Raw genomic sequence first — 15,006 nt, 5'->3', positions numbered from 1 at the left:
GGTAACACAACACTACCCTCTACTGGTCCTAAGGATAAAGTGCAGTAAGTAATGGGAGATATGGTACCTGATGTAGCCACCAAACCGTTTTGAAGGCTGGTGATGGTAAATTAATACAAAGCAGAAAGACTGATGCTTAGTAGTTAACTAACAATGAGGCGAACTGGCGACCCAAGGACGGAACAAAGGGAAATCAATAAGCAGGTTACCACGGTACTGCCATCTAGTGTTTCAACGACAGATAAAAACACACACAATGGCTTTTCCTGCAATAATTCAAAATGACTGTTTGAAATGACATTTTTATTATGTTCATCAGCTGTACGAAAATGTAAAAATATCTTTTTATAGAGCATATTTACATTTTATGAACAATCAAAAGTAAATAAATCATATTACATTCACATACACAGTGCCATCTGAGAAACAGAGCAGACAGAATACAATCTAATCATCCAATCATTTTATGTACTTGATACAATATCAATCATTTTGACATTCAGTAACCTATATCACAGAACAGGTTTTTACACTTAAGTCAGAAAAAGCTACAAGTAGGTAAGCACAGCAAAAGCAGAAGTGAGGAGAAAATGTCAGCGTCAATGCATGTGAGTATGAGAATTTATTCTGTACTCTCTGTAAATGCTTCGTCTTCATACAAGTCCTCCAACTCTCCTTCCCTGCTCCCGTCGTTGCTGATTTTCCTGTGGGCAACAAATGCTCGATCATGTTGCTGAAGGTACTAAGTGAGAGTGCTGATATGGAGGAGGAGGAGGAGGGAAAGGGGTGCAGGGTGGTGGTAACACTAGACTAAAAATGTCATGGAGCACATCCACAGCACACCTCATCACTTTTCATCCACAGCAACCTCAAGAGGACACGAGAGAGAGACAGGAAACACAAAGTGCTCAACAACCATGTGTGTGTGTGTGTGTGTGTGTGTGTGTGTGTGTGTGTGTGTGTGTGTGTGTGTGTGTGTGTGTGTGTGTGTATGTGTCTGTTTATTTCAGGTACAGCTCGTTGTTGAGAGATTTGCGTTGTCTCGTCCCTGTTAAATCCTCTTAAGGCTGGCCAAGCAGCTGATGTGCAGTGCTTTGAGCAGAGCCGTATATTAGCTCAACCTAAATGCTTTCAAAACATTTACCTCAAGGAAGGATGAAGATGAGGCGAGGACCCCAATAAGCCCCAAGAACCACTGCAAGAAGGAGATGTCATGTAAGAGGTCATATGTAAAATTGGGTTGGCCTTCAACACAGTGAATGATGAACACAGATTTTACTGTAGCAAGACTGTGGCAGGTTGAAGGAGTAGTTAGCAGAGAGTGGAAGATGAGCTAATTCACTTTTTTTTGCAGAGAGTTAGATGATTGCTGCTAACAGGCTCCATTTGTATACAGTTTTTTTTTTTTGGTATGCTACAGACTGTAGCGTCATGTTTACTGAGCAGTTTCCATTTTATTACACTGTCCCCATCAGGCTAAATGCACTTCCTTCACTGTATTTCTGCTCCAGAGAACATATAAGCACCACTGCTTAATACTGAATAATTCCCAAGGACACAATGAAGTAAATAATACTGAATAATCACAATGGATTTTTAAAACTCAGCTCACTGTGAAATTATATGTTGTTGTTTTTTGCACCTGCTTGTTTTCAAAGTAACAGTTTATAGATTTTTTTGGTTCTATTCTATCTATTCTATGTCTATTTTAATAGTAAACTTTTGTCTGTCCGTCAAGACAAACAGGGTTGAGCCAGTTATGTAATTGGCTGTTAGTTAAGCAGATATGATTTTGAAATTAGGACTTCTAAGACCTGCAATATACTCTGTTACTGTAAAAAAAAAAAAAAAATGTTGATAACATAATAATAATTATGACAAGGTGAGAAGAAGAATATCAGATTTTTATGGTTGTATTAAAGATTTTCTCTCTACTCATATTCACATGACTTCATATGAATATGAGTAGAGAGAAAATTAGATATACAATACTCTGTGTCTCCATACAGAACGATATCCAACTTCTGATGTAAACGTTTTATATATGTGTGATGTGTGGATGAGATGACTGCTGCTTTTTTATTAATTAATTCTACTTATTTATATGCATTGTGTTTATGCACCACTAGGAGTAGCATCTCCAATTTCGTTGTATCTGATACAATGACAATAAAGTTTCTATTCTTCTGTCAAGAGTGTAATAGTTAATGGACTGGACCACAGGGCCACAATACATCATCCCTCCAAGAAGATCAAATTTAAACATTTTGATCTTCTTCTTCTTCAAGCCAGCTGTAGCGCCAAACAACCTCTGTCAAAGGTTTTCAGTCCCACATGCTGCTGTCTGACATGTCACTATTTACAGTATCACATTGTGTCAGACAGACATGTTGCTAATGGAAGAATAAAGCAGCATAGCAACTATTCATCCTGCCACGAGGGCTTTCATTTGGGTTATAAGGAGAGGACAAAAGCATTTATCTGCCTGAGTGTGCTGCTGATATAAAGGACAGAAACAAAACAAAACGCTGCATTCAGTATTCAGAGCCTAATGATCTGGAAAGATATGATGGTATTTTCAATTTACTCAATATGTGAGAGACAAACGCACATGTAAAGTTTGGAACAGACTGATCTATTTTTATCCAAGCATCTGCTCGCTTCTTTGTTTTCTTAGAGGCCTAATCGCAGAGCTGGCAGTTTGGCAAAGCAGAGCAGGCAGGATTTGCAGAGTAGGCTACTTACGTAAGAAGACCTCCAGGGGCAGACATGGACCTCTCTGCCCGTCTGCCCTGACACTCAAAGGGATTACTGAAAGACCGCTTCCTCAGCATGGACTTTACCAGAATCTGCAGTGGACATTAGAGAGAGTATCAAAGGAAAGGTATGTTCATATTGTACACACTTTCTATCTGTAAATTGTTTGTTTCTTTATGTTTATCTGTGTGCCTTTCATCGCATCATGTAGAAATGTCATATGCAAAAGGTTATGCTATGTTATTTTTGTGTCTTTCCATGACTGTGTTAGTTAGTTGGGTAGTTTTTATGGCACCTCACCAGTTACTTGTGACTTTGTATTGTATTTTGTTAAAGTCATGCAGATCTATAAACATTAAAGTGGATGCGTTGCGATGCGGTTGAAGTGGTTGAGTGGGAAAAAACATCTAAACCCAGCAATCTCTGTCTTTAACACAACCGTGGTAACATGAGGTTTTTCTGGCTTTGAGCAATGTGATTTTGAAAGTGTAAGATAGTGACACACAACACAAGAAGTGTTTTTGGACTCACCACAGCGGAAAGGCTTGGGATGAGTTTGATGCTGTTCTGCACATCTTCCTCAGTGACTTCCACCGCGGTGCAGTGCTCCTCCTCCAGTGGGAGGGGATTTGAGCCATTCTCCGTCACCCACGGATGTAGCTGAAACCACACACACACAGATACTATGAAAAACTACCGCAGACGTTTGGCCCCATTTTATACTATCAGTCAGATGTTCTTTGTAACCTTAATTTTAGGGATAGTGATCCTTGTCTCTGGGCTTTTTTCCAGCATCAGTCCAATGAGCTCCTTCAACTCATTACTAATCACTGGCCTGTGAAAATAACCAAAATTAGTACCAGTTCACAGCTTTACACATACATGGGTGTGGGAATATTTTTTTATCCTCCAAGATCAGGGTTAAGATATGACATTAAACTTACAGGGGAATTAAAATCTTAAAATATATTGTTTCCAAACACAAATGTAACTAGAAGAGTTACTTCATGTAGCCTGTGGCTCTATTTCTCGTTCTCTCACTTTGAGATTGTTTGCTTAATATAAAGTGCATTACAAATAAAATTAATTATTATTATTATTATTATTATTATTATTATTATTATTATTATTATTATTATTATTATTATTATTATTATTATCATTATTATTATTATTATTATTATTATTATTATTATTATTATTATTATTATTATTATTATTATTATTATTATTATTATATTCTTTCATTGTATATGTTTCCTGGTGTTTGCTTACGTCTCTGGAAACTCCACAGGTTTGCTCTTGATTTGGTTGTGCAGAGACACAATGTATTCATCATAAAAAGGGCACTGGAACAAGACACATAAAAAAGAATTGATTAAATTACTGAAATTCATTGTTGGACTAGCTTTTTATTCTGCATGCATTTTGCTGTGAACTTGCTTACCTTCCCAAAGACAAAACAGTAGAGTGTGACTCCCATCGCCCACACGTCTAATGCCTGGTAAACAAACACACTAATTATCAGGGATGAAAAACATTCATGAAAAGCTCGCAATAGGCGGGTGGACACCAGTTCTTAATAATTTCTCTCAATTAAACAGAGGCTGATGTGATGAGTCACAACCACATCATGTGTAATTCAGTGATCACCACTCTCTGTGTTTTTGTCTCACCTTTCCACTGAATCTCTGCTCGTGTTCAGTCACCATCTCTGGGGCCATGAAGGCCGGTGTCCCTGCCGTGCTGGACAGGAGGGCATCCGTCCCCTCGAACTCGTTGCTCACGCCGAAGTCAGCAATCTTGACGTGTCCATCGTCCCCCAGCAGGAGGTTGGAAGGTTTAACGTCTCTGTGGATGATCTTGTGGTAGTGCACTGGACAGAACGAGATCTAGTCTTTATCTTGGACTTTGATTAGATATCTTCTACTTTATAATCTGTGAGTTTTTCAATGGTTTAATAAAGACACAGATTTATACTGTTTTCTTACTGTTGTTTCATTGTTTGCTTGGTGTGCTTTTATTTCTATTCTAATGTTTGTTTTATACCTGCTAAGCACATTGAATGACCGCTGTGTGTGAAAATGCATAAACCAAAAAATATAAATAAATACATTTGTCTTGCCTAGTGGTTTTAGAGCAGCCGTGAAGGACTATGGTGTACTCTAGCTTAATGAAAAAAGCTTTTTTGCTTTTAACAGTTTAAAAAATGCCTGAAACTGTTTAAGCAGACACAAAGCCACTATATTTTATATATAAATGTCCATTTGTAAACAGCTTTTGCCAGTAACTTCTCATTTTAAGATACACTATTTTCCTATGTTGTCATTTGCTATCTGCTCATACAGTACACCATCCTGCACTCATGGAGGCCCACAGACGGATGTTGTTGACAAATACATCTACTTACAACTACATTATAGCATTAGAGTTTAGAAATTTACTGCATCCTTAAGTAAAGAGATGCTGTTTTTGGTATGTGGCATTTATAATTAAAGCCAAACTCAAAAACTTACAGTACTCCATTCCCAAGACAACATCTCTGAAGTAGAAGCGAGCCTGCTCCTCTGTGAAAGGCTCGTCTGTAGGCACCTCCATCACTGGGCTGATCAACATGAGAGGTGGAGAAAGGCAGCAAAGTGATAAAATATTTATACTGTATCTCATGGTAGTATTACCAATTGTTTGAATGCCGAAATGATCTTCATTTGACAAAATACATGAACGCATAAAAACATACCCTTTTGTCATCAGTTCGAAGGCTTTAAGATAAACAATCAGATGATTTTAATGAGTTCTCACTTTCACGCTGATTATTACATTCAAACATTTGTGACTATATTCAGTAACATATCAGATAAATGACTCTCCTACCCATATGAAGTCCATCTTCATCAGGATCATCAAGCACCTGCAAAACACACCTTAATTCAGTCTCTCATATTTTCCTTTATTTATCATAAACCCAGTGATGTATTTGCACCATGGGATTAATGCTAATTATGGTGCCTCTCTGGGTAAAGGCCCTGCACAGCCATGGTACACCCACACAGATGATTTCACTTATTTTGGTCGTGGTTCACCATGTGCATGTATTGTGTGTGGTGACAACATATTATTCCCAGCACAGCTCCCTCTCACATCTCTCTGGTTGTATGCCTCTGCTTTTGTTCTTTTCAACACATACGTTTAATAATATGATGTTTTTTTGCACATGAATCTTTCAAACCCATCCCTTCTGTTTTCTTTGTATAATTCATTCATTCACAAAAAAACAAAACCTGAAAGCATTTATCTTATTTTGTCTACGCTACATGACCATTACATATCCTTTTTCTTACTAAATAACTTGACTGCTCCTCATATCGAACTATAATCACTTCCCCACTGGAAATCCTTTCAATTAAACATTTCAGACCGACATACATGCCAGGCATATTTTGAGATACATCTATCTATGGAGAACTGAGTCACCTTTACTGACCTCCACCAGTTTAACAACGTTATGATGGTCAAGTTTCTTCAGGATGGCGATCTCTTGGTACACTCTATCCAGAGGCAACGTGGCTTTAGGGAACGGATCTGATGAGTTTGATCCTTGAGGAGGCAGGCGACCTGAAAGTTCACAAACAGACCACAAAGTATGAGGTGAAGGAATGACAAAAACTCATTAGACATTCAAAATGTTATTAGAGATGATGATTTTCACTCACGCAGAAATCCACACTGCCTCATCAGCTTCTTCTTTGAAACAACTTTCATTGCCTGAATGAATGAGACTGAGTGAATAATGGTTGAACAAACTGTAAATACTTTGGTCATAAATACACAAATTAAGAGCTTTAACTTACATAGTACTGTTCAGAATCCTCATTATAAGCCAGCTTCACCACTCCATACGAACCCTGGGGTGTGAAAACAATAGACATAAACATTAAGCATAATTTTTATGGTTAATGTTTATGCCTTGGGCACCACCTCAGTGTCATCAGGTTTAGAGGGTTATTACTTGTTTATTGATTACCTTTCCAATCTCCTTCTTCAGCTTGTACTGGTTGAGCTGGAGACAATCCTGCCAAAAAAAATGAAGAGAGAATTCAATCAGCAAAATATTTTAAGAGGAACATGTTGAATGAATTCAGTCAGATAAGGGCTGCTCACATCAGCATCTGTTATGGACACTCGTTTGGTCTCAATGGTGGGCTGTCGGACCATGCGGCTCCCTTTCTCCTGTAGAGACAACTTCCTGTCGGAGAGTCGAAGTCTGTGAGAGCTGCTGGGCCTCGGAGCACCTGACCTGGAGCCGTTCGGCGGGGTCATGCGGTTGGAGGCCACGTTCATGGCTGCCACCAGGTCGGCAAGCTCGGCGTGGTGCTCCGAATCCAGCTCTGCCCTGCAGACAGTGTCGGCGCTCATGATGAGTCCTTGTCCTTGTTCACTTACAGCTAAATGTCCCAGAGGCGGCTTGGAGAAGGCATCACTGCACTGAAAGGTGTGGGAACAGAAATGACACAAAAGACATTAAATCACACACACACTGACAAGTAAAGAGCAATAGCTGGATGTGCATAGATTTAAAACTATGTTGATTTTCACTTGTCAAATGTATGTGCAGACAAAAAAACAGTCTAGGAAGAGTCCTCAACCAAACAGCAAGAATGCAAGAAAGTATTAAGAAGTATTAATGCAAGAAATCAATTTAATATTTGCATAATATTAGTCTTTTGGGCAGAATTTTGCAGCAATGCTTTGTAGTGGTTGCTTTGTAATGCTGATTTGGAGATACATCCCACAAGCAAGTGTCAACTCTCTGCAAACATATGGTCATGCCATACTACATGGATGAAAATCACTTACTGGCTCGAAGATAGGAATTCAGTCTAACAATGTATGGTGTGCTTGAAGGCGCTCTTCAAACATTTGTAGAGAGCACTGCCAAAAATGTGAAGAGAAAAAAAACACTGCATGAAACCTTTTTTGGCTCCAAAAAGAGCTGCAGGGCGTTGCTGATGAACCGCCTCAAATTGTCACTGGTGTCAGCAAAAGCTGGGGACTACTTGAAACTGTGCTGATGCTAGAACTGCATACTGGATGATGTAGATACCACGTGTTAACAAGGAAGAAGAATGTGTGGATGGCTGCTCTGATGCATCAAATATGATCTTTTTTTTTAATCACTGTCCTGTGTGAGTCTAGCAGTGTCAGAGTGCAGAGCAGGGGGAGTACTCTTTTAAGACAGTAGTAGGCAGAAACAAACAAATTATGTACTGTATATTAGCCAATTGGCCGAAAGATTGCAATGCCTCAAGTGGTATAGTCCCTTATAACATAAAACAATAATGATGCTTTTCATCATTCTTGTTTTATGCTAAAGGGACTATACTGTACAAGTGTTTTCAAATTCACCATCCAATGAGAGCGATCTGTCAGGAAGTGGGTGGAGTTATGTTGCTGTACAATACTGTTAACTAATAACAGTGACAACAGTGTGAAGTGCTCTGGCCTAACAGTCAAATGAGAGAATGTATACACACAGTGCTGACAACATGTACATCAAAGAGAGTCAACAAAGGTGTAGGGGCTCTCATGAATGAGTAATACAGGAATATTATAAGGAAGACATTGACAATCATTAGTTGCCTAAAGTACAGCCTGAACTGAAAAGCTTCTTATGTAACCGAGTGGAAAGCTTGAACAGGCAAGTAAACACACTACACTTACAGCAACATACAAGATGGACACAGTGTACAAATGCTTTTCTTTAAAAGAAAATCAATGTTGTTGGATGGTTACTTGATTGATGCTTGATCAAAAATGATCAGAAAAAGCCTGCTATTCACCAGGGTCCTTTTAACATACTGTACAACACAAATAAGATAGTGCCAGATAAAAAATATGAGGTAAATTGTTGAGTGTACTCACAAAGTGGAGGTGTCCTGTGATGAGGGTGGTTGAGGTTAATCTGCATGTTGTCCTTCTGCTGTCAGGAGGGGAAACTCCTCTGTGTCTCAGTGCAGGACTTTCACTGACGAGCAGGGAGGGACCTCAGCAGTGCTCATCTTAAGGATTAACTCAGGCCACATATAGCCGAGGCAGAGCTATTCTGAGGGAGGCCGGCAGTCATCACCTGCATAGTAGAGCTGTGTTGACTCCACCAGGCTCCGCCCTGGTCCACACAGGACAAACTGTCACAGGACAGAGTAGAGCTGGACATTAGGAGATAACACACAGCCACGAGAGACTGCACACTGACAAATGTGTGATTTTAATACAAATTAATTTGCCTGTACATTTGTCCTGGGTGTGACATTACCTGTGTCTGACACATGGAAGAATAGTTAAATATAAAGACCTTTGATGTTAAGATATTGGTGTTTAAAAGCAAATTGCATTCTGTGTTCATTCATTTCCATTACGTGAAGGTGTCTGCAGTAAAGCAGATACCACTACAATCCTAAAATTAAATCAGGGTTTTTGATGATGTATTCTAGATATATTAGACCATGTTGAAATGAAACAGACAAACAAACAACTACTGTTCAGGAGAAATTATACAGCAAAAGATCAATCTATTCCATACAACTATGACAAGCTCAGAAAGAAGACACACTAGTTCCACAAAAACAGTGGCAAAGAGAGGAAAAATAACCAGGGAGAGAGACAAACTTTGAGACTGAGGGGTCCTAGTGCTACAGATTATCTACTGACAATATGAAACCTAATGCTCTAGTCAAAGAGGAGCAGCTTCTCCGACTGTCCTTGAATGCAGCATCGACAGCTCACCTTGCGCCCCAGCAGGATGCATCAGGTACCAAAGTTTGAAGGAGAAGCCCAGAGCACCGAGAGAGGAGGGTCACCATGTCTCTGTCGGAGCAGTTTTTCCAGTTCAGAGTTTTGAGGACCAGAGAGCTGCGTGAGCTGCTGGAAGATGAAGACAAACTAAATCACATCATCAAGTGTAGTGAAAAGGTGAGCTCCCGACCAAATGAGGCAGCATTTCTAAAAATTGTAAGATCGGATCATTTCTTACTCTATCAGGCAAACAAAATGGAAATATATCCTTTTGTTGGCATGGAGGTGAAAAATATAAAAAAAAATTAGATCTATTCATCTTCATCTTCTTCATTTATAGATCTATAGAAGCAGATATAATGCTTCCTAATATATAATATAACAGTAGATGTACAAACAGGTACAGGTATAGGTATTGTGCCATTATTTGATTTAAGTGTTATAAAACGTTGGCCTGGTTGGCTACATTTTGAAACTGTCTAACGTTGTTACAACTGTGACTGAAATGTGATGACAATCTACTACATTTTAGACGTGAGCATAACACTGATAATGTACAAACCTGAAAACTGACTTTGAGAGTTGAAACAACATCCAGTTTGTTTTGTTGGTCTTTTTCTTTTGAAATGAAACAGTTCCTCTCCATAGACAGCCAAGACACTTTTTTCATGTCATTCACATTCAAGAACAATTGACAAATATGATGAATATTCATCTGTTAGAAATTGAGGGAACCATGAATATTTTTGTGGGTTAAACTACTTGTGGTCATTTCCAGTTTCACAGAAAGCAGAGGGCCGTGGAGAAGATGCTGATTTCAAATCAAAGGCTGGCCAAAGTCAGTCTTTCCCAAAAATCCAAATTTAGAGATGCTAAGTTGCTGCTTGCAATGAAGTACAAGGAACTGGGGAAACTTAGGAGCCTCATACAGGCCAAACAAGAACAACTTGGTGAGTTTTTAAAGTACCGTATATTCTCATCAGTATTTTTGGTCCTTTAATTTGATAAAAATTGTGAAAAGAAAAAAATTCTCCTCATTTGCAGCTGAAAAATACAGTGTCCGTTACGCTCAACTTTGTCTCCAGAGAAAAATCAATCATGCAGAGGAGGACTGTGAGGTAAGGATGCACTTTATTTTAGCTCTTTAATCTCTATCTCTATAGTTAATTCTTTATGGAGTGAGAGTCCAGAGTCATACAGTAGCTAACAAGAAAATACATTTGAGTGAAGATAAAGATAACAGATAAAATAACTACATAAATAAAACATGTCAGCCTAGTTTTTCACAATTAATATTGCTGCTGGTAGCAAAGGAGAAGTCTAATTTAGCTTTTGAAAATGATTTCATATTTCTCCTGACAGCTGCTGTTTGAGAGGTTTGCAGAGGGGAAAACACCGCTGGCAGATTTCTTGGATTCTTTTCTCAGTTTGCGGAAACTCCAACACGTCAGGATGATCCTGGTGAAGAAGCTCCAGGAAATGATCCAACACAGAGAGAAAACGGGACAAAGAGTCAGTGAGATAGACCCTGAAGCTCAACATGTCTCAGTGGGCTTTCCTGAGCAGATGCACAATCCCTGCCGCAACATCTGCAGTCTAACCACAGCTGTGGTCTTACCCTCCTGCTGCCACCCTCCATTTTTGCCCTTTGGCGACCATGGAAACTTTGCCTGGTATCTGCCACATTTACCATTTTCCCTCAATTACGATGAGGGCCTTCGTCCAGCAGAGCGCGGACGAGGCCCCAGATGGCCAACAGTACCCGTCCGTCTTCAGCCACTGAGGGTGCTGCAGAGGAGGGATCCGGAGCCACAATGAAGTTTATGCAGTCATGGACTCCAGTACAGGTTAACCAAGTTTCAAGAGAAGTTCATTCAAGAAAAGAGTATAGAAATGTGGAATTTAAAAAAAGAAAAAAAAACTGGTCTTGGTGATTTTCTACAATTCTCAAAGTCTGTCAACACACTGAAACAAACAAAATCCATTATTTCCTGGTATACTGTAGCAAATAGGCAGCTAAGGGGCCAAATCAATCCTAAAATTGAAGCAAAACATGAATAATTAAGTAAATCAATATAAATACAAGGCTCATGTAAATCCAAATAAACAGGCCTAAGGCATACAATACCTCACTAGTAGGAAATTGAAATCTATCAACATTAGTCTAAAGTTTTTTTTAGGTGAAAATAAAGCAAAAATGTTCACCTCCATGTACAACAACAAAAATGACAACTAGCCCATGCTTTAACCTGTGCTGAGGAAAAAAGGGTCTCCCGCACACTGTCAAGTCACTTGCAAAAGACTTTAATAAAACAAACAACGTTTCAGTCCACAGGCCGTCCCCTGTGGACCGAAACGTTGTTTGTTTTATTAAAGTCTTTTGCAAGTGACTTGACAGTGTGCGGGAGACCCTTTTTTCCTTTGTTCACTCCCTACCTATGCTCCAACGCACCTGTTTTTCAAGATTTTTTAGGTGTGCATCAGCTTCCACACTTTAACCTGTGCTGCAAATTATATCTGGCTGTTTGTACACACACTAACAAAAAGGAATCAGCATCATTGTCATCAATAGTTGTTGCATTTTTTGTTCTTCACCAAGTGCATTAAGAGTTTCTCAATCAAGCTGTACTACTAGATTTTTAAAATGTATTTTGATTTTGAATTCACCCAGGCCAATGAGTTCAGTCAGTCCTCAATCTCTCTGCAGGTTGTTCCAGTTTGAGGGGGCAGGAAATTTAAACGCCTTTTTCCCCAACTCAGTCCTGACTATTGGGCCCTGCATTCTGGGATCACATAATGGCTGCAGGTTCTACTTATGTACAGGCACAAATATGGGGGGAGAAGACCAAGTATAGATTTATATATAAAGGTCATGCAGTGAGAGAACCGGCAAACAGATAAAGAGGGGCACTTTGCAGCAGCATACAAAGAACAATGATGATGAACAAGGTGATCACTTTCAGTCGTGAACCGCAATGCGAAGTGATAAACTATGTCTATGTCTAGACTGGTCAGGAGCATTCATAAAAAGCAGATCTCCATAATCCAGTAAAGGTAAAAATGTCATTGTAATTAATCGTTCCCTTACCTGGAGTGAAAGACAATATTTATTTCTGAAGAAGAAATCTAATTTAAGTTTCAGCTTAGAAACAAGGTTGTCAATATGGGGTTGTTATAAATTAATATAAGTATTTATAAGAAGAGACCAATTCAATTTCAGCTCCTCGGACAGTTGACAACCTGGGAATGTTTGATGGGAGCTGCTTGCCATTTGAAAAAAGCATAGCCTTTGACTTATCCACATTTAAAACTAATTTAAGTTCAGATTGCAAGTCTCCAAGGCATTGTTATATAGATGGAGATGAACAATAACTGTTTGAGTTTGTTCCTGAGAGAACTGGTTCTGCCTGATTGGCAATGAACAACCACAAAGACAACTCAGATTATAAACAGACATTGTCATCTCTTGTGTGAACATCTTTGCTTCCTTAAGGCAGGAGAAATACTCAACACTGTTGATTCAGTGAACCTGAACTGCTCACCGACACTTGATATATCCGATCATTAGTGTGCAGACACTCCTGCCAAGGTCGGCAAAGGACCATCGACTACACTTTTCTTTTAACTCACTGTTACCCCTGTTACTCCTAACGTTTACCTGTACATCCTTTGATAAAAGTACAAGAGTAATCTCACAAAATTCATCATTTGGTCATTATCTCTGAACACTCCCTCCCCATGTAGTCACCTGGGCACCCATGAGAGTTGGCCATGGGTGCCATATGGCTCAGAGAAGCTTGCCATATCAATTCAACCATGGAGAAACCTCACTGGCACGACAGGAGATGATTAGCAAGGTGGAGCATGTTCAAAGGTTTTTGTTACACCACAGACTTCAGTTTCATCTTTGTCAGCAGCCTCTTTTGTTCCACAAGACTCAAACTGGGCAATTTTCTTGTCTGTCAGCTGACTGTTTTGTGCTTCTCACCTCATTCACCACCACATCTCTGCATTGTTTAGTGGGGAACCTGGTTATTTTTGCACAGAAATAGCTGCAGACCTTTTTTGTACAGACACTATTTAATGATAACAGTTTTTAAAATGCAGCCACAAAGCCATCTTATGATGAAAAATGTATTTTGTGAGCTATATAACATTAAATTAGTGTATCAAACAAGTGTTTTCTTGTTTTCTGACATAAACAGAATGTGGTCTCTCTTACTGAGTCATATTCTTAATGTAAACACAGCTGTAATAGAAGCCTAGGTTTTGGTGGGGTGGTGTTTTATCTTCACACTGTTCACATGAAAGGTCTGATGTATGCAGCAGAGTATCTATAACACCAGTCAGTCGTAGAGCAGGTATGGAGTGATGCTCGGTGGGGTTCACTGTGTATAAATGTGTGTCAGTGTCCGGTTGACCTCCTTTGTTTTTTAATCTACTCTCAAACAGACAACAAATTACTGGAGATGCAGATTTTTAGTTTATTCCATTCATACTTATCTTAGAGGTGTGGTTCCAGTGTCCTGTTTTAAATGTCTGATACACTTAGCATGCAAATAAAAGCTTCAACATTCATTTGGCTATTGCACAGTAAAACATTTGGTGTTTTTCGTATTAAACGTTGGCAGTACAGACTGCATAGTTTGCTTTTCTGTTATTTTGCAGTTTGTTGATTGGTTACTTGACAAACAATAATCACTAATTTAACAATTATTTGTTACTTTTTCATCCAAAAATGACAAATATTCCCAAATTTCATACTCTTTATATGACACTGTAAACTAATTATTTTGTTTTTGATGCACTGGTCAGACAGAACAATTGCACAGATTAAATCATGTTTAGCATTATTCAATACTTTCTGACATTTCGAAGACCAAAAACAAGTCATTAGTTGTGATACAAAGTGATCAGCAGGTTAGTCCATAATAAAAATAACCATTTGCTGTGATCCTCTCTATGCCTATGCATAATGGGATTTTTTCACAATCATATTAAAAACACAGTTTCACCTGAAAGCAGACAATAGTAGAGATACAGAAACCCTCACAGACAATACAGAAAACCAATGAGGTGTTACTGGTAACAATGACCATGGATCACTGATGTGCGTTAACTCACACTACATTTGAATCAGCCTTCCGACAGCTTTTCTTCTCAGACTGTACACTAAACTCTGCAAACTGAGCAAAAACAAAATATAAAGAGCTGCAGATGCTGGAAGACACAAACAGTGAGTTTGTCCCAGTTCTAAAATTAGTCCTGGCAGAACGATTCAGGGCTGAAAACGTCCTAATAACATCATTAAAAAACATCTATAGTATTGTGCGTAACAATCGTCCCTGCAGTTTCTCTTTTGAGTATGACCTATTTAATAAGATGAAGATTTATCCCTGAGGGAGAACAGGCCTAGACCAGCAGCAGTCACAATTAAACTGTCTCTTTTAAGGCTGC

The 15,006-nt window shown here is 38.9% G+C and overlaps 1 protein-coding gene across 1 annotated transcript; it reads right to left on the bottom strand.

Moving 5' to 3' along the window:
* Positions 1 to 622: 622 nt before the first annotated feature.
* On the bottom strand, positions 623 to 7,173 carry camkk1b (calcium/calmodulin-dependent protein kinase kinase 1, alpha b; the record flags this gene model as incomplete). Its single annotated transcript, XM_083984711.1, has 16 exons — positions 623 to 704; positions 1,145 to 1,195; positions 2,746 to 2,849; positions 3,289 to 3,417; positions 3,505 to 3,592; positions 4,033 to 4,106; positions 4,205 to 4,274; positions 4,411 to 4,633; positions 5,274 to 5,362; positions 5,498 to 5,519; positions 5,632 to 5,668; positions 6,242 to 6,423; positions 6,471 to 6,522; positions 6,609 to 6,662; positions 6,782 to 6,829; positions 6,919 to 7,173. The coding sequence occupies 16 exons, from the start codon at positions 7,171 to 7,173 to the stop codon at positions 623 to 625; spliced, it is 1,560 nt and encodes a 519-aa protein (XP_083840837.1).
* Positions 7,174 to 15,006: the final 7,833 nt, after the last annotated feature.

This window comes from Trachurus trachurus (assembly GCF_905171665.1).
Source record: "Trachurus trachurus genome assembly, chromosome: 13".
NCBI classification, from domain to species: domain Eukaryota; kingdom Metazoa; phylum Chordata; class Actinopteri; order Carangiformes; family Carangidae; genus Trachurus; species Trachurus trachurus.
The sequence above is the reverse complement of the archived record's forward strand: the minus strand, read 5'-3'. Positions and strand labels throughout refer to the sequence as shown.